This window comes from Dromiciops gliroides, chromosome 4, assembly GCF_019393635.1.
Source record: "Dromiciops gliroides isolate mDroGli1 chromosome 4, mDroGli1.pri, whole genome shotgun sequence".
NCBI lineage: Eukaryota > Metazoa > Chordata > Mammalia > Microbiotheria > Microbiotheriidae > Dromiciops > Dromiciops gliroides.
Window position 1 is genome coordinate 382931110 of NC_057864.1, and position 20341 is coordinate 382951450.

A 20341-nucleotide genomic window follows, 5' to 3' on the forward strand; every position below is an offset into this window, starting at 1 on the left:
TTTTTAAGTGAGGCAATTGGGGTTAAGTGACTTGCCCAGGGTCACACAGCCAGTAAGTGTTAAGTGTCCGAGGCCGGATTTGAACTCAGGTACTCCTAACTCCAGGGCCGGTGCTCTATCCACTGCGCCACCTAGCTGCCCCCGATCTAGTCCACTTATAAACGAAGTCCATACCGTACGAGGGCGGGCAGAAGAAGCTGGGCATGTTTAAAATTTGGGGAGAGGATTCTGGGGGTCCGTGAGAGCTGCCCTGAAGTGCAAGAGGGATTAGATTTGCTCTGTCTGGCTCCCGAAGACGGAACCACGTGCAGTCGGAGAAAATTACAAAGGCTCAATCTCGACAAAACAAGAAAACATGATTCCAGCTGTCCCTAACAAGTCAGCATCAGGAGGGACTCGGTTCCTCCTCACTAGAAATCCGTAAGCAAAGACAAGGTGACCATTCGCAGGGGATGTTGTAGAGAGAGTCTCTAACTACTGTTTCTGTCCTTGCGGACTGGAGATGAGCGGACCGCCAGACTTGGAGAGGGATGGAGATTAAGGCTAACGCCATTTTCCGCGGAGGCCTGTAGAGGGAGCTGGAGAGAAAACCACGCTCCTTCCCAGCTCAGCAGCTTCCACGTCTCCCAGACAACGACGCCTCTGACGTCACGGGACGCCCCGCCCCCCGCCCCCCCCTTACATTTCGCTTCTCGGCCCCCAAAGGCACCTGGGCTACTGTCACCCCTCCTCCTTCTCAAGAAAGTGGATAAGATGACGCTTTCCCTTTCTCCTGCACCTCTGCACCCCACCCCATCAAGACATTCACCGAGTAGAGGGAGCAGGGAGAGAAAATCGCCCGCGTCAGGCCTTGCCCTAGCCCCGAACGAAGCTTCCGGGGGGTGGGGCGAGAGACGTTTCTCAAAAGGTCGCGAGGAGAGAGGAGAGCCTCGCACTTAGCTCCCTCTTCAGGGATTGGCTTGTCCCCTCCGACCTGCGTGGTGACGTGTAGGGAGCGCACACTCAGAACAGATCGGGGAGGTTCCGGAAGTGACCTACTAGGGCCCCGTGGTCTCAACGTGACGCGACGACCGGCGCGCGAGCTAGTGAGTTAGGGCGACCTAGCGTGGGTTACCTCAACCAGTGCAAGGAATACCCGGGAGTGTGTGACTGCGGCCGACCCCGCGGGCGTGATTCTCTACCGGCTGCAGCATGGTGAGCAAGGCCGCACTCCCGGCAGCAGGACTGACTAGGGCCTTGGGGCGGGGGGGGGGGGAAGGGGTGTAGACGAAAAGGGATTGCCCCCTGCTGGGCCTCGGGGGTCAGGCGTTGGTGCCAAGTTTCGTTCTGATCTCCCGTGGAGCAGTTCTTGATGTTAGGGGAGGCCGCTTTTTGGTAGTTGCACTTGCTGCGGGTGGCTCTGCTGCAATGACGAATCAGCAAACGACTCCAATGATGGAGCAAACTAGATCCTCCCCCACCTTCTCCCCTCTTCCCTCTCTCCCCCCTCCCCCGCCTCGCCTTCATTCAGTAGTAAGAATTTCTAAATCTACCTAGTTTACACTAGTAACCTAGTTGTCAGATTGATATTTCTAAAGCACAGGTCTAACCTTCATTTTCCTCCTCAAAAGGCTTCAGGGGGTTCCTTTTACCTCTAGGATAAAATACAATCCCTTTAAAATCGGATGCCAACCTTTTCTTTTTTTAAATCTCCATCCTTCTTCCAGCCTATATACCAAGCAAACTAGCCCACTTGCTGCACAACACCTCCCCCCCCATCCATCAAGCTACCTGTCGGTCTATTAAATAATTCAGTGTAACAAACATTTAGGTTCCTGTGATGTCTGTGCACTTCGCTTAAGCACTAGGGTTACAAAGATATAACAGACTCTTGTTCTCATTCTTGTAATCTGATGAGAGAAAATGACATATATGAAAATAATGATGGAAAAAGGTGGAAGAAATTTTAGGCAAAGTATTGTGAGAAATTTGAGTTGAAGAAGAGTATATTAACCTTGGGAAGGTGGCAAGAAAGGTCTGGGGAAGCTTCATGGATTAGTCTGGGATGTTGTATAGGGAATTCCTGTTTGAGAATAGTTTTCACTAGATAGATCAGGGGTTGGTAAACTATGGCTTCATCACCTGTTTTTGTACAGCTCTCAAATTAAGAATGGTTTTTACATTTTTTGAATAAAGTAGTTTGTTGGCCCCTGGACTGCATGACTAGGTTTCTTTTGACTCTTGAAATTCTCTGAAGAGATGACACCTGAGTTAAGGTCTTACAGGAAATAGGTGAAATCAGGGCAGGGAAGAGAATCCCTTCCAATGATGAGAGATTCTGTGAGGAAAGGGTTGGGAATGGGAAGAGGGCAAGATGAGAGCGAGATGGAGAGTGGCTTTTAGTTTGTCTGGAACCTAGGATTATAATAGTCTTTGAAGGGAATTGGTGTGAGATAAGACTGAAAAAATCAGTTGGAATTCAGTTCATCAGAATCAGTGGGAAACATGAAGTTTCATAAGTAGAAAGGTAATATATATATATAATTCAAATAGTGAGTTGGAAAGATTACTTATGGTGTGTTTAAAAAGAGATCAAGTAAAGGAAGTTGGGTGCCTGTTCTGTTGGTTCAGGTTACAATATAATACCTAAAATAGCACTTTGAAGTTTACAAAACTCTGTCCATTTATTATATCATTTGATTGTCAAGGAACCCTATGATGTAGGGGCTATTATCCACATTTTATAGAAAGGTTGAATGACTTGTCCAGGGTCATGTAGCTGATTATGTCTTTGGCTGGATTCAAACTGTGGTCCTCCTGGCTCCTCCAGCACTCTAGCCTCTCTATCTACTACAACACCTATTTTGCATGTAAAGAGTTTTGCAAACTTTTAATTGCTATTAAGAATAGCTACTATATATATAAATTTTATATATATATATATAGCTATTATAACGATATTTTACTTATTTGAACTAAGACTTTGAGAACACCTTGTATGGTGGAAGTTGAATCGACAGAACATTGCAGTTTCTTAGGGGGAAGGCTACAGGAGGGACGGGAGTCAAAGATAACTGAAGTTTTACCTGAAAAAATGTCAGCTGTCAACAATTTTAAAAGTTAGAATTTTGAATTTTAAAATTAAAATTTTAAAGAAAATTTAAGTTTTGATAGAAATAAGATGAGTTCAGTTTGGGACCTGTTAAATTTGAGGTGTAGGCAGAATAAGGATTAGTAGGCAAGAGAACTGGGATGAGTATGGGAGAAATAGTCCAGAGAATGAATCAGTATGTTGGGTCACCATTCTAAGTCACCTGTTCTGATGCTTCCTTTTTGAAGCCTCATAAGAAGAAGAAGCCCTTTATAGACAAAAAGAAAGCTGTGTCTTTCCACCTAGTACATCGAAGCCAGAGGGATCCCTTAGCAGCGGATGACACTGCACCTCAGCGAGTTCTATTGCCTGCACAGAAAGTAAGTACACTGCATTTTTCTGTAATCCTAGAGTGGGCTGTTGATATGTTTATGTTTTTCTGGCCTGTCAGAACAGTAATGACTAACATTTACACAGCACTATGAAATTTACAAGGTGCTTTACATACACTCATTCATTTGATCTTGATTATAATCTTGTAAGGTTGATACTACAGATATAATTATCCCTATTTTACTCATGAGGAAACCAAGGCTCAAACAGGTTGAGTGATTTCCCTTTGGTCACAAAGCTGGTAAATGTCATATGTGGAATTTGAACACAAGTCTTTCTGACTCCTAAGTCCAACGTTCTGTGTTATACCTTGTTGCTTCCATTAATGCATTGCTTGCGGTGGTTTAGGATTTTTTTCTTACAGCATAATCAACTCTTAATAGTAAAGATGTCTTTTTTCTCTGTGAGGGAAATTTTGTTTTTGTTTTCAGAGACTAACTATCTGACTAAGCAAACTTGATTAGTATTGACAGACACCTCCTGGCCTGCAGGTATTGATGTTGATCTAGTGTTATTCTTGGTTAGTTCATTTAATTTAAGGGTGATATTTGGGGGCAGCTAGGTGGCACAGTGGATAGAGTAACCAGCCCTGGATTCAGGAGGACCTGAGTTCAAATCCACCTCAGACATTTGACGCTTACTAGTTGTGTGACCCTGGACAAGTCACTTAACCCTCTTGCCCCGCCTCCCCCCAAACAATACAAACAAAACCATTACAGCTTCAATGAACAGGTGGTTTCAGATGATAATTTTTAAAGATAGGCCACATGGAAGGGAATGTTGATTGGACATGAGCCTTTGCAGACATCTCTGTATATAAATATATTCTGGAATTTTGTTCAGATATAAAAGTTTTGGTTTTTTGTATATCTGTTTTGGGGTTTATTGAGAGTGCTTTTTAGTTAAATCTGTAAAATGTTCTATCACCTTTACTTGATAAAATGAAATTTGGATTTCTTAATCTCTCAATATAAGTTGAGTAACTGCTTTTCATTTTGTTTAGATTTTAAATAACCTTGTTACTGACATGTAGTTTGGTCAGTTTGTGTGAAAGTCAAGGTTTGGAAGAAAAATGACTAAAATTGTACTTCCTGATAACATAACTCTTATTGTATAATAAATGTATCTAAAGTCATTACAAAGAGATTTCTTCACAATTGCATTTTACAGATAAGGAAATTGAAGTTCAGAGGGGTCAAATAATTTGCCCAAAGTCATATAACTAACATTGGAGGTTAAGTCTAAGCCTTCAAAACTTAAAAAAGAAAAAAAAATGTTTTCCCTGCTCCTCCTAAGCCAGTGGTGTAACTTTGAGTCCTTGATACTCCTCCTGATACCCTGACTGTTCCTGTTAGTGCAAACTACTGTCACCCAGTAGGTTAAGCATCACACTTATGAGAGGCATCATCTTCTGGTTCCTTTGTGGTAATCCTACTGTGTAATGATTGCTGCTATTCCCTCAAAGTCTGGAGAGGTTCATGTGAGCTTTTTGTGAGTAAACAGGTTTATCTCAGGCAGACAGGCTAATGATTTGAAGGGCTTATCACACCATGGACTGAAAGCGTCCTTGTGGTCAGTTTCCTGTGCTGCTCTGTCTTTTGAAAGGGTCCTTACTAGACTCCAACATGTATGGCTAATTCTTCTTTGTTTATATCACAGAGAGATGATGAGGAGAGAAGAGCAGAACAGAGGAAGTATGGAGTCTTCTTTGATGATGATTATGACTACCTGCAGCACCTGAAGGAACCATCTGGGGCCCTCTGAACTCTTCCATCATGCTCTCTGAGTATGAAACAAGAAAAAACATTACTGATTCCAGTAAGAATATACTTCATCTCTCTTAGTTTGAGAAATATCAGTTGATTTAAGAAAAAACAAACCAAAATATAGTTCTGTTGTTTTGGGGTTGGGTCTTTTTTATTGTTCCTTTTTTTAATGGATATATTTTATTTTATATCATGTTCATTAATAAATGTTGTTTTTGGGTGTTTGAAAACTTTTGGGGGAAAATACAAACGACCTCGTAGGGGCAGCATTGGCTGAGAATAAGTAGCAACCAGTTTGCAAAATGGAGTAGAAACTCCTGATTGGAGAGAGAATATTGGGTGAAAGTTGAAGTATAGGCATAAAATTGGGACAGGGGCCACTGTGTCCCAAAGCAAAGCCTAACCTATCAAAATTTATGCAACCATAGACAATGACCTAATGGACTCTACATGTAAAGTGCAAGCATAGGGACCAAGAGGAAACTTATATAGGGCTTGCCTATAAAAGATTTAGAACTTGGTATCCATTTAGTTACTCAATAGGATTATTGATAATAGTGACTTTGTGTTTATATAGCACTTTACAATTCACAAAGCATTGTCACATCCATTATCTTGTTTGATCCTATTATTTTAATATGACATGCCTCCATAAATTAGAAGGGAGGATCTGATAACAATTGTACTTAAATTTTCTGAAGTGTTGCAAGGTCTCAAACTAATACCCAGCATAAGAAAACTACAGAAATTAATTTTACTGCATTTCCTGTGACTGTCTTTTTAATGCTGAACTTCAAACTAATACTTAGAAAAAGAAATTTTTTTTGTTTGGTTGTTTTTGGGGGGGGGGAGGGCAGGGCAATGAGGGTTAAGTGACTTGCCCAGGGTCACACAGCTAGTTAAGTGTCAAGTGTCTGAGGCCGGATTTGAACTCAGGGAGTCCTGAATCCAGGGCCGGTGCTTTATCCACTGCGCCACCTAGCTGCCCGAAAAAGAAATTTTTAATGTAAGCGGTAGCTGAAAGGACATTTAAATAATTTGAAGCAAATAGTCCTTTCTGTGCCCTGAGAAGTACCTCATGGAGTAATATTTGGGGTTTGGTTTTCCCGGTGACATTGGTTGTAAAGTTGTGTGACCACTTCTCAAAAAATTGTAGCCAAAAGCCAACAAATCTTTTATTCATTAGTACCTAACACCTTGCAAGGAGTATAAGACACATCCCACATCCCTTCAAAGAGTAATAGCACTTTTAAATTAGAAAGGATTCTAAAAATTATCTAATCCAGTTTCATGTTCATCTAGTTGGGAGGATACCATGTGAAAGAATACTGATGGTAAACCAGGGGGTTGTTATATTTTCTTGAGCAACATGATAAGATAAAATTGCATAGCACTTAAGGGAAGGGACTCGTTAGAGAACTATTGGCAGTAATCCATAGCATGAGATGATAGATGGTCTGTGGCTTTAAAAATATAGAGGCAGTAGATATATGAAAGAATCTAAAAGAAGGCCAGATGGAACTTGGTGACTGGGTTTAGTGTGTAAGGGAGGGCTGAATCATACAAGATTGACTGGGAGGGTGGTCATCTATTCCATTAAGAGACAGAAAGGTTAGGAAGGTTTGGGAGGAAAGTTGAGTAGTTTGGAGCACCAAGTTTGAGGTAACAGTGAAACTTTCAAGTAGAGATGTGGAAGTAGAGTTCACGTGACATACTGTGTAATGCAATTCAGAGTGGATATATACCTACCTAAAATTAATATTGCTTCCCCCACCCCCTCAAGACACCTGGAATTAAGTTGCCTTCATCAGTATTTGCGTCAGAGTTTGAAGAAGATGTAGGACTGTTAAATAAAGCAGCTCCTGTATCAGGTATGTTTAGTTTAAATTTGTGGTTTATAAATTGATAGATCGCAACATATGTTAAAAGAAAAAAAATGTATAGTGCCAAAACAGAATTTTCCCTGCTCTGTGTAGGATTTCAGTAAGGATGTTCTAGAATGTTCCCTGAAAATTCAAGTTAGGCTTTATATTATTATTTTGTACTTTTATATGTTCAATTTGAGTCCTAAGACATTGATTTTTTTCAAATGAAAATGCTATTTTGAGAGGAGAAAAGAAAGGGTTTTTTTGAGTTTGGGTTTTTTTTTTTTGCAGGGCAGTCAAGGTTAAGTGACTTGCCCAGGGTCACACAGCTAGTAAGTGTGTCAAGTGTCTGAGGTCGGATTTGAACTCAGGTCCTCCTGAATCCAGGACTGGTGCTTTATCCACTGTGCCACCTAGCTACTCCCAGAAAGTTATATTTTTATAGATTATTGTGGAACCATCTCTATTTAAATCTGATTCTCAAATAGAATCCTACATAGATCACACTTAAATACTGCTAGTGCAATCTTGATACTACAAATTTGTTGTTATTCAAAATGTTCTCTTAGAAGGGTTCATTTTGTTATTTATAAATCCTTATTACCCTTTAATTAACATTTATTGGAAAAAACTAACAGCATTATATATATTGTTGCTCAGTTTTATTATTCCCATATGATGGTATAAAATAAACAAAACCTCACAGAAAGTCTTTGAAGACAAATCACTTGTGAAATAGCTCTATTCATTTCTGTCCTCTCCCTCTAAATACTTGAATTGTTGACTGATCTTTATATCATATAATGGATAACAGAATGGTCTATGTCAAAGTTCATGATAAAGCCCAGGGTTAGGATTTTTTGTCATATTGGAATTACATTCTGCTTGACAAGCAGCATAACGCCATACCTGCTAGCACCGTGTATAGAACCTTGGAGTCAAGAAGAACAGTGCTGTGTGATGCAGGGCAAGTCAGTTTACTTTCCAGTATCCTAGGCAACTCTCTATAAGTTGCAGAGGGGGAAGTTACCAGTTTATGTTGATGGATGGACTTTCTATACTTGGAGGCCCCCCATAACAATGAAATCACAGGTCCAGACCATAAAAATTTTGTTAAACAAAATAGGCTTAAAAGAATGATTTCTTTATGCCATTGTGGCCTGGAAGTGTTTTGTTTTTCCTCGGGGGAAGAACATAGCTAGTCAGGGAAAAGTTAGTAAGCCACAAAGTTTGGAGTAAAATTGGAGCTGGAAACTATAGGATACCTTTTTACTTTTCTTGCTCGAGCATTATCTTACTTCTAATTTAATTGAAGTTAAAACTCAGTTTACCTTTTGGAATTTTAAAGCTATGACTCATTGCTTGTTTTACTAAGCAAACACTAAGCAATCTCCATCAGCAGTTGGTAACTTTTATCTATGCTTTTTAGAAAGAACCGATTGTATAAAGTTTCATCTGTTGTCTTGGGAATTACCTTTCAATTTTTTCTACACATCTCTCTCTTTAGGTCCTCGATTGGATTTGATCCTGAACATTGTTGCAGCTCTGGATGATGATTTTGACTTTGATAATCCAATAATCTTCTTGAAAGATGATTTCATTTTACAGGCCAATGAGCCACAGGAGAAGAACGAATGGACATGGGAGTATGTGTGTCTGGAGTTATTGATAGGATATCATGTACATTGTTTGCCATTAGTGAAATGACTGTCCTAGAATTTTATAAATAAGAGATAGCGAGAATCATAGAATCACTAGAACTGTAACCCTTACTTTTTGTAGTAAAATGGGGTCCCATGGGGGGGTAAATTATGCTGTTGATGATTCCAGCAGCTAGCTTTCCTCACTCCTAAATGTTCTTTCTACTATGCTACTTTGTTTGATGGCATCCTTCAATTTCTTCACTCCAGATAATGTCCAGAAATAGGCTGCTTTATAAAGATTGCAGTTACACGTGGCTTCTGTTATACTTGATACAGTTTTAGGAGATATGAAATTGAAGGTGACAAGGATGGGAAAATATTTGGATGATGATATGGAAAATGGCAGCGATGAAGACATTATGACTCATGAGGGTCTTTTGTCAGATGAAGATTCATCTATCCAAGGAGAAACCCATAGGGATTTGTTTTTGGAAGAAGAAACTAAGAGTCGCTTCACAGATTATTCTCTGACTTCCTCTGTCATGAGAAGGAATGAACAACTGACTTTGCTAGATGAAAGGTTTGAGAAGGTAAGATTGTAAAGAAGCAAAATTTTGATAATGCTGTCCCCAGGAATCTGACTTGGGAGTCAAAGACAAGAAATGGTTTCTCCTTGAAATGATAGGAGAGTCTAACAGTGTTTACAAATTATGGATTTATTTCAATTTCTTTTTGACTTAGCATTTGGTATCCCTTTCCTCCCTGCTTCCCACTTCCTAGTTGAAGGGCATTACCTGTATTATTTCATTGCCCTGGTAAATGAGAACCCTTTTTCATCTGGGTTACGACAGAGAAAAGGTATTGATGATATAGCACAGATCCCACTCGCTATTTCACAGTGTTTTTAGTGTTGAATATATTATTAATGACCCATGAGTATTTAGTGGTAAGCAGTAGTTAATAGGGAAGTACTTTCAGATTATTCAGGAAATTTAAAAATTACTGTAACAATGATTAAAAATTTCAGCATACGAGTCTGTTAAGTAAAACACTATTTCATGGTATATTTTGTTCTTTTTGTCCCTCTTTAGTTCTTTGAGCAGTTTGATGATGATGAGATTGGAGCGTTGGATATGCAGAATTGGAAGGTTTTATTCATGCAGATAGCAACCGTTTACAAGAAGTTCTGAATGACTATTACAAGGAGAAAGCAAAGAAGTATGTCTGTTTTTTCCTTCTGCTTTTATGAAGCCTGCTCAGAAAGATCATTGGTCAATAGGCCTTTTGAAACATTTGCCATTTTGCCATTTTTGACTCTTGAGAAATCATAGTAAATAACTTATTTATATTTTTGGTGGTCGCTAGGCCAGTATAATTGACCTTTATCCTAATTCAAAATGACCTAATTCAAAATGGAGATTGGTACCTTCTGTCCCTCTTCTCTGGCATGCTGTTTGCCAAAACCCAGATAATTTTTTGACTGTAGTCAGGAAATGACTATGAATTCTGTTTGTTTTAGACTCACTTCTCTTTTATTCCTTTCTGAAATGCCATGTGTTCTTGATGTAAAAAGAGTTCTCAGACTTTAGACCTACAACCTCCTTCCTTCCAAGATTGACCTCTCCGTTAGTTGACAAGACAGCATGGATTTCAAAACTGTGTGACACTCAGGCTCTTCTGGAATGGCCATGAACTAATTAATTAAAAGCACATTTTTTAAAAAAGAAAGAGAAAATGGGGCAGCTAGGTGGCGCAGTGGATAGCCCTGGAGTCAGGGAGTACCTGAGTTCAAATCCGGCCTCAGACAATGACACATACTAGCTGTGTGACCTTGGTTGCCATCACTTAACCCCAATTGCCTCACCAAAAAAAAAAAAAAAAAGCACACACAAATTTTCTGTTACAGCTGTTTGCTTTGTTGATCTGTTGTGGGTAACAATAATTTTATGTGAACTGATTAAGCGTGACACAGACTGGTAAGAAGAATCTCAAAGAGGATAAAGTCCAGAATGAGCAAAGTCTTGTGAAAAATACTTAACAACAATAGATGTTCCATAAAAGATAAAGAAATTAGAGGGAAGCCGATTTCAATGTACATAAGGACCTTCCAACAGATAAAGGTGTCCCAAAATGGATTGTGCTATTTCAAGAATTTTCCATTAATTCAAGTGTTTAAGCAAAGACTAGTTGAACATTGCCAGGGATGTTGAAGAAAGGGATACCTTTATTGTTACAGATTGGACCAAAAATGTTGATGATTCCTTCCATCTTGCCTTTTGCTGAGATTATTGTAATAATTGGGGGCAGCTAGGTGGGGCAGTGGATAAAGCACCAGCCCTGGATTCAGGAGGATCTGAGTTCAAATCCGGCCTGCAAAAAAAAAGGAAAAAAAGAAAAAGGAGATTATTGTAATAATCTCCTGATTAGGGGGCAGCTAGGTGGCACAGTGGATAGAGCACTGGCCCTGGAGTCAGGAGTTCCTGAGTTCAAATTCGGCCTCAGACACTTAATACTTACCAGCTGTGTGACCCTGGGCAAGTCACTTAACCCCAATTGCTTCACTAAAAAAAAAAAAAATCTCCTGATTAGTCTCACTGCCTCCTCTCCTTCCCTTCAATGCATTTTCCACAGTCACCAAATTGATATTCTTTTTTTTTTTTTTTGAGGCATTTGGGGTTAAGTGACTTGTCCAAGATACACAACTAGTAAGTGTTAAGTGTCCTGAGGCTGGATTTGAAACTCGGTGCTCCTCAATCCAGGCTGATGCTCTATCCACTATGCCACCTAGCTGCCCCAAAAATTGATATTCCTAAAGACACAGATCTGACCAGATCACTTATTCTTCAGGAAATATCATCGGGTCCCTGTTATCTCTTGGAAAAATAACTTTTCTGACATTAAAAGCTTATCACAGTCTGTATTCAATTTACCTTTCCCAGTCAATTTCACATTTCTTCTCAGCTGCTCTTTCTTTTCAGCCAAGTTGGGGTAGCCTGGTGGTATTAGTGGATAGAGCACTGACCCTGAAGTTGGGAGGACTTGAGTTCAGATCTCACCTTAGACCTAGTGGCTGTATGATCCTGGGCAAGGTCACTTAACCCCAATTGCCTTAAAACATCTAGGGCCAGGGGGCAGCTAGGTGGCACAGTGGATAGAGCACCGGCCCTGGAGTCAAGAGTACCTGAGTTCAAAGTCCCGGTTTCAGACAGCTTAACACTTACTAGCTGAGTGACCCTGGGCAGTCACTTAACCCCAATTGCTCACTAAAAAAACAAAACAAACAAACAACAAAAAACCCAAAACAAAACATCTATGGGGCTATCTCCCCGTCATCCTAATATATATTTTGCAACTGACCCAGATGGCTCTGGAGAAGAAATGAAGTTGGTGACTTTGCACAGCTCTCCTTCACAAATCCAATTCAGAGCACGTCACGATATTCACCCTGATGTCATGGTCCTCTTTGAGAGTGATGAACAAAACATTTCAGCCAGGTCGGCCTGCCTGCTGCTACCTGTCCATGCCATTCCGTCTCTTCCTTCTGGGCTTTTGCTCAGAGGAGCACTTATTCCTGGAATGAGGGTTCCCTACTCACTGCTCTCTTGGAATCTCTCCTTTGCTTAATGGTTCAGCTCAAGCACCACCTCCTTCGCACTATCTTTCCTCAGTTGCCCCAGTTTTCAAAGCCCTCCTCCTCTAGAAATTATCCTGTCATTTTTATTTGCATGTATTTTGTATTGGCCTTCACTATTAAATGTTATTTCACCCCAAAATAATATAAATCCTATGAATACAGGGACTGTTTTGTCTTTATCCTCATAGCCTCAACACCTAGCAAGGTCCTGGCATGTATTAGGTGCTTGGTAAACTTGTTAAATGAATGAAAAAATAATGATCTGAATAAGAGATAAGCCTTCAGAAATAATTTTTCTAGACTTAAAAAAAAAAAACCTCACCCTTTTTCTGCCTAAGAGAATAGCAGTGTGAAAGGTAAAAGTAAAGACCTTGCAAGGAGCAGATTCTCCACCTATTCATGATAATAATTGTTGCCCTGATGGTATGCCTTTGCTATTTCCTCCCCAGTAAAGGTTAAGACACTTAATTAGTTGAGTAACTGGGCAAATCATTGACCTTTTCTTAGCCTCAGTTTTCTCATCTTTAAATTGGGCATAATAATAACACCTTCCTCACAGGATTGTTGTGATGATCAAATGAGGTAACATATGAAGTGCTTTGTAAACCTTAAAGTACTTTATAAATAGTGGAGATGATCGTGGGTTCCTGAACACTGCCAGCAAACCCTAAGCTGTGGCAAGTCTTAGCAGACCGTAGATGCTCCAAAATGATGAACTGAATCTGAGACCACTCTAGCCATGTTTAGGGAGGTCATCACCAGATTGGTCTCAGGATTCGACCTTTCTCAGCAAGTTCACCTTCTGTTAAGGACATCGTAGGACTGCACTCCATATGAATGGAAGGAGTTCTCACACTGACAAAATCACAGTTGTAGGAAATATTCAGCTGTAAAGTAGGTAATCCAGTTGTTTTTTATTTGTTTATTTATTTTAGGTAATAAAATTATTATCCCTATTTTACAGATGAGGAAAGTTTGACTTCCCCAAGAACTAGTAAATGAGTTAAGGATTGAACTGAAATCTGACTCCTAGTCCAGTGTTATTTCCACTTTACTCCTTCTTTGAGTATAAAAAATACCCAGCAGGGGGAGGGAGAAGTAGGAAAGCCTAAATGGAAGGGACTGGCATGGAATCCTCACTGACATTAATGAATGCTTATCTGCATAACTGATGTTATGATGTGCATGTTAGAAATTGTATCTCCATAAACATATTACAAGTGTTTTTTCCTTTATTTTGACTTTTAAAAAAATTCAACCAAAAGCTGTGTCAAATTGGATACTCTTGAACCCCTTGAAGAGAACTTACTCATCAATGAAAAGGATGAGGATGAAGAAGAAATTGTTTCTGTAGTTATTGAAGAGCCCAAAGAGAAATGGGATTGTGAATCTATTTGTAGTAAGTATTTTTATCGTTAATGTTTGTGATGTTATGGTGTATTCAGTGTATCATATTCTTATTACTTGGGTTATTAAGATTTCATATTGTATAAAATATTTAAAGGAACTCTAATATCTTTTGAGTATTGAAGAAATGGAGATAGCAGGTTTTTTCATTTTTCATCTCAGTGCTTGATTTTTCTTAAGCAAAATCTCTCACCTATGTCATCTCAGGCTCTTGATAAATGTAGTGAGTGAGAACTGCCTTCTTTAATTGGGTTTATTGGGTTTATTCATGTGTTATTATTGGTTTTTCTCTTTTTAGGTACATATTCAAATTTATACAACCATCCTCAGCTTATCAAGTGCCCACCAAAGGTATGCTGTATGCCAGTCTATTTCTTGGGTAAAGAACATGATGCCATTAAGGAAAGCATACTGGTGCTATCAGCAAAGGGACATACATCTGCAACAGAAAAGGGGGCAAATGAGGTATGTTATGAATCAAAATATCTCATTAGCTTTTATTTCTTTCGCAGCCCAAACACATCCAGATCTCCTCTAAAACAGAATACCTCTAAACGTCTTACCACAGAAAGGACCTACAGCAAAACAAATTGAACGGATGCAGATGATTAATGACAGTGATCTGCCTAGAGTATCGGTCCAGCCGCGTTGTAAAAATGAAACCAAAGAAGACCGAAAAGCGAGAAAACAGCTATAAAAAGAAAGAGCGTAAGGTAGGTAAATGGTTTTCCATGTGGTTATGAAAAGAAAAGCAATGGGAAAGAAAGGAATGGAAACTGAAGGGCTTGTGTTATAAGTCTTTTGTGTGATTGTCCAGTTACTGTAATCACATCCTTCTGCAGGACGCCGAGTGGAGAAGAAAGCAAACAGATTAGCCTTCAAATTGGAGAAAAGAAGACAGGAAAGAGAACTGCTCAACTTGAAGCAGAATGTTTGCCGGCCTGAAACTCTGTTTAATGGAACATGGAGAACTGGCCCTTTGTGCTCCTTTGTGGACTCTTTGCTGAGTATTCCTTTTTGACTGGATGCGGGGAAAAAAACAAAACTGACTCTCTTGCCAGTTACAAGAGGATGTACAGGGAAAAGAGGGTGTTTGGGATTGTTTCATACCAGCACTTTGTTGAATGAACATCTTTTTGCAAATATTTTTCAAATGCTTTGATTTGATATGCATATTTTTTATTTCCCATAGAGCAAATAACTTCATGAGTATTAAGTATTTATAGATTCTCTTGTAAATAACAGTTGATTAAAGAAAATATAAATTGAATGGCTTCTCAGTGATTTCGTGGGATCTCTGTACATTTGGCAGCATTCTTGAACATACTTGACAGCGTTTCCCTACACTGCAATGGATTAATATAGTTGATTATAAGTGGATTGATATAGAAAAGTGGTCTCATAGAGTTTAGCTTTGTTAAATCCTAGGTTTGCACCAACGTTCAGGTGAACTCTCCTCCTATGAGTCCCCTTTCTGTAGGGAGAGATAATTTGTAACCAATTTAATAGCAGTTTGCTTTTAAGAGAGAAAAACTTGCTTTTTATGCTCTTTTTTTGTGATTTGAGCTGAATGAGTTGAGCTAGTGTAAGTACTTGATAAAATATAGAAATAGACATTTAGGAGGCTTCTGTTGGAGTTTTCTGATTTTTGTTGTTCTCTTCTTTAAATCCCATCCCATTTTGTAAGATTCATGGATTGTTGTCATAATTGTCAATTGTTTTAGTAGCCTTGGACCAGGTGGCTGACTTGCTGCAAAATCACTCGGTAAGTATGATTTCTTCGGGAGTCCGTATCTACTGTTAGCTTACTTGTGTAAATCTGGTGTTTGAGCAAATCAATGGGAGGTGATGTACGGAATGCCTTGGGAGGAACCATTTCATCAGGGAATAGAAATTTGATGTCGAAAACTTTAGCATTAAGTTTAATAGCTGACTAGTTCTACCCATCTTCTCTTGTTGTTTTCCAAAGGAGGCATCGTGGAACAGTGGAAAGAATTTTGTATTTGGAGTCAAACCCTAGTTCAATCACAGCTTTGTCACTACTTGCATAACCATAGCCAAATCAGTTTCACCTGTCTAACCCTCCCTTTCCTCATCTGTAAAAGGACTAGATGATCTAAGGACCTTGCTAGCTCCAACAATGATCTATTTTTTTTTTAATTTTTTTTTATGTTTTTGGTGAGGCAATTGGGGTTAAGTGACTTGCCCAGGGTCACACAACTAGTAAATGTTAAGTGTCTGAGGCCGGATTTAACCTCAGGTACTCCTGAATCCAGGGCCAGTGCTTTATCCACTGCGCCATCTAGCTGCCCCTAACAATGATCTATTTAATGGAAATCTTGTAGCCTTATATTCCATAGTTCTGGTAGTTACTTGATTTGAACTGTGTATCAAATACTATCTGTTTAACTCATGGAATCATTAGAATTTGTTCAAGAGTGTGGAGAAAGCCACTGATATATTAGATGCTGTAAAAGCACCAAGGTCATATGATAGAAAGTCAATAAAAGTTTGCTGAATAAATATTGAGAAAAGTCAAACTAGGAAGGAAGCCCATGGGTTTTTGTTGTTGTTGTTTTGTTTTTTGCAGGGCAGTGAGGGTTAAGTGACTTGCTCAAGGTCACACAGTAAGTGTCAAGTGTTTGAGCCCGGATTGAACTCAGGTCCTCCTAAATCCAGAGCCAGTGCTTTATCCACTGCACCACCTAGCTGCCCCCAGGAAGCCCATATTTAAAAACCACTGTGAATGGAGGATTGACTCAAAGAGAAATCATTTGGTCTGATCCTTTTTTTGTGTGTGTTTTGTTTTGTTTTGTTTTGTTTTTTACAGATGAGGGAATGAAGGCTCAGAGAAGTGAAGTGCTTGTCCCTGATTACCTAGCCAGGTGGCAGCAGAACTAAAATCTCTTGTCTCATGATTTCCCAACTAAGTTGTCCTTCCACTGGTAAAAGCCTCCCTAAAGAAGAGGTGTGTTAACTAAAGGAGCTGCCTAGTCAATTGAAAACAATTTCTCAAACCGGAAAAGGGTTTGTAGATATTTGTTCTAATTCCAGATAAATTTATCTTGTGGGCTTCTAATTTCATTATGTATGAATTAAATAGTTTAAGAATATTAGTAATAGAACACTGCTGAGCTGTGAGCAGAGATGACAAATGTTAGCAAAGGAAACTGTTTAACTTAAACCAAACATTTCTGCCTCTAAAACCTCATACCCCAGAGAGGAGCAAGATAGTCTGATTTTGGTTCTGCAGAGCTGCCGGATATTCTTCCATGATGGTTTTTTTTGTTGTTGGTTTTTTTTTAAGTGAGGCAACTGGGGTTAAGTGACTTGCCCAGGGTCACACAGCTAGTAAGTGTTCAGTGTCTGAGGCTGGATTTGAACTCAGGTACTCCTGACTCCAGGGCCGGTGCTCTATCCACCTAGCTGCCCCCCGTGACGTTTTGAAAGCTAGAACTGGTGTATGTTGATTAAGGTTATCATCGATAGACGTGAATAAGTTTATTAGTATGTACTGTCTAAGTCACTGTGTTAGCCCTGGAAATACAAAAACTTAAAATGCAAGGTCTCTCCCATCAAGGGGCTCACTGTCTCCTTTGGGAGGAGATATAGATATAGATGTATATAGATATATATTAGAAATGTGTGTGTGTATATATATCACATACATGTGATAAATATACATACACATACACATTGAAAAGATAGCATATGCTTTGTGAGCACAAAGGAAGTGTCCTCAAATCCTCAATTTGGAGTTTTAGTGGGGAAGGTGAGCCTTGAGCTTGGGTACCTTCTTGAAAAAAGGGTAGAATCATCTTGACAGACAGGCATTTCAGGCAAAAGGAATGGAAGTCATGGGAGAAAGAAGGAATGAGTTTGTGTGGCATATCTCAATGATAATGAATAGGACAAATTTGTGATCATTTCAGACAACTAGGTGGCACAGTGGATACAGGTGCTGTAAGTCTGCAGTCAGGATGACTCATCTTCATGAGTTCAAATTTGACCTCAGACACTTACTAGCTGTGTGACTGTGAGCAAGTCACTTAACCCTGTTGCCTCAGTTTCCTCATCTGTAAAATAAACTGGAGAAGGAAATGACAATTCCAGAATCTGCCAAGAAAACCCCAAATGGGGTCTGGAAGAGTCTTACAGGACTGAAAAACAACATAATTAAGACTTAAATTTTTAATTTCATGTAATTTTTCCCAAAGATTATTCATGCTTTACTATTTTAGAAGTTAATTCCTTGGTGATAAGCAACTTCTTATTACCTTTTTCATTTATTCTCTGTGGTATACTATAGCTATACACCCACCATTGTGATGTCACTAGATAACTACCTTCTTAAGTGAAGAAACTGATAAAGAAGGGACCCTTTCTTTATTGAAATGTTAAAATTCAGTCCTTTAAATTGTTACTATGCTTGTGGTGTCTCAGATGAAACTTTTTGGCCTGATTGGCTATTCCAGTCAAACTCAGGTCAGTAATAGGTAAAAGTGAAAGACCTTTTAGTGGTTAATGACCCTTGTGACCTTAAAGCAACTAGAGTTCCTTCTAGAACAGGAAACATTGACCTTGCCAGAGTTTTTGATCTTGCATTTGCTTTATTTGCCCAATTGGCAAGAGAAATTGGATGAGAAAAACATCTTCCCTGCTTTGCCATGTCCTCTTAGGAATGGATGATCTGTACATATCTGATATAACTACCCCCAGAGACATCATCTCTGGTTCCAAGTTAAAGAGGATTTGTAATAAGAAACTAGTTAGGGCAGCTAGGTGGTACAGTGGATAAAGCACCAGCCCTGGATTCAGGAGGACATGAGTTCAAATCTGGCTTCAGACACTTAACATGTACTAGCTGTATGACCCTGGGCAAGTCACTTAACCTTTATTGCCCTGCAAAAAAAAAAAAAAGAAAAGAAAGAAACTAGTTAGCTCTAGTAGAAACCAGCCTTAGCCATCCTTTCCTGGTAATATGGGGCCAAATTACAATAGTTCTAAATTCCTCATATTCCTTTGGTTGCTGCACATCTGGTATCATGGATGTTTTGCAGAGAGTGGGGGAAGATGCCAAAAGAGTCAATTATAGATAAAAATCAATCTTTAGAGGCCCTCCAGTGTCTTACATATATTGTACTCAAATATTTCAAGTCAAAATATTTGCTGAATGAATTAAGATTAGGTAAAGAATTTTCTCTTTCAAAGGGATTTTAAAAACTTTTTTTTTAGGTAATTATGGTTTCCATGTACCAATTTGTGACCCTTTTGATATGGGAGCACCCTGTAACAGTGCACATCAAAAGCCATCCATTTATTTTACATTCAAGGTCTCTAAGTTGATGCCCTCCCGTAAATCCTATTAAGGTACCAGGTCCACCCTATATGGATGTACTGAGTAGTTTCTTCTAGATCTCTTGACATTGTATGGGTACTCATGGAGCACAGAGGCATCTCTTATTCTTTCCTCTTGCCATATGTCCAACCCACTTCCTTTACTGGTCTTCTATCTTCTTCATCATATCTTTTATCCCACTTCTTGTCTATTTCATTGGTTATATGCCACAGCCTATTTATACTACCCATATTTCTCTCCATTGAGCTGAAACTAATTCTTTGAAGATTTGGGGTTCTGAAATTCACAGCTATTTAACATCACTAGGAGCATATTGGTCATTAAAATGGGGGAAGGGGGGACTATGAGGTATTTGCTTGCTATTTTAAGAAAGCTTTGCAGTTTCCCAGCTGCAATCCAGCCTGCTGTGTTCAATTTGATACAATGGATATAAGAATTGACTTTGAAACCAGGAAGATGTGGATTCACAGCCTTTCTCTGACTAGTCTCTTTCCTTGCTCTCTCTTTCCTTTCCATTTGGCAGAAATTTGGAAATACTGTTAGTAAACACTGTGGAGAATCCAAACTTTGAATCCTTGGATTCATTTTTGCTTCATCTCATTCGTCCCCTATTTTTAACTAGTCACTGAGTTCTGTTGATTTAATAATAATAATAATAACTATAATGCCCTTGCATCCCCATTTCTTCAGGAACCACCTTAGTCCATTGCACTCAGTCACCATCTTATGGCCTAAGTGGTTTTCTTGGGAATCTCTTGCATTTCTAATCCATTCTGTATCCAAGTTTCCCATTTTTACTGTGGCTCAAGAACCTACAATAGCTCTCTACTTCACTAAATCCAGATTTATCTGCCGGGCTTTCAGAGTCTTCTATGACCTGCTTCCAATCTATTTCAACCAAATTTCAGACTACTTCCTAACATGAACTCTCTCTGCCAGTCAGATAGATCAGCCTTCTTTCAGTACATGTGCCATACTCAGTCATACCCATATGCCCTTGGCCATGCAGTTTCTCTTGATTTGGAGAACACTGTCCCTTATCTCTCCAGACTCCATCTCCTCCTTCAGGACTCAACTCTACTCCCACTTCATGAAGCCTTCCCTGACTGCTCCAGGCCACAGTCTTTCCTTTCCCTGAACATTTCTAGCTCTTGCCGTTTATATAACACATTTGGCTATTTTCATAAGTTTTAGACCTGGAAAG

General features: G+C 39.3%; 2 protein-coding genes across 2 annotated transcripts in view; both read left to right on the forward strand.

The window, feature by feature from the left end:
- The first annotated feature begins 478 nt into the window (after positions 1–478).
- On the forward strand, positions 479–15004 carry LTV1 (LTV1 ribosome biogenesis factor). The gene is given in 13 exon segments (XM_043964003.1): positions 479–1194; positions 3319–3450; positions 5123–5281; positions 7013–7100; positions 8602–8728; positions 9072–9327; positions 9829–9868; positions 9871–9955; positions 13637–13770; positions 14077–14129; positions 14291–14318; positions 14321–14491; positions 14621–15004. Coding segments are annotated over 13 exon segments (1455 nt in total). The 5' UTR covers positions 479–1191; the 3' UTR covers positions 14800–15004.
- Positions 15005–16190: 1186 nt separating this feature from the next.
- The window catches only part of ZC2HC1B (zinc finger C2HC-type containing 1B), a 30312-nt gene continuing 26161 nt past the window's right edge, over positions 16191–20341 (forward strand). Inside the window, exons 1-2 of the mRNA XM_044003501.1 lie at positions 16191–16216; positions 18154–18263. Of these exons, the coding sequence (XP_043859436.1) occupies positions 16191–16216; positions 18154–18263 (136 nt within the window). The remainder of the gene's footprint in view (positions 16217–18153; positions 18264–20341) is intronic.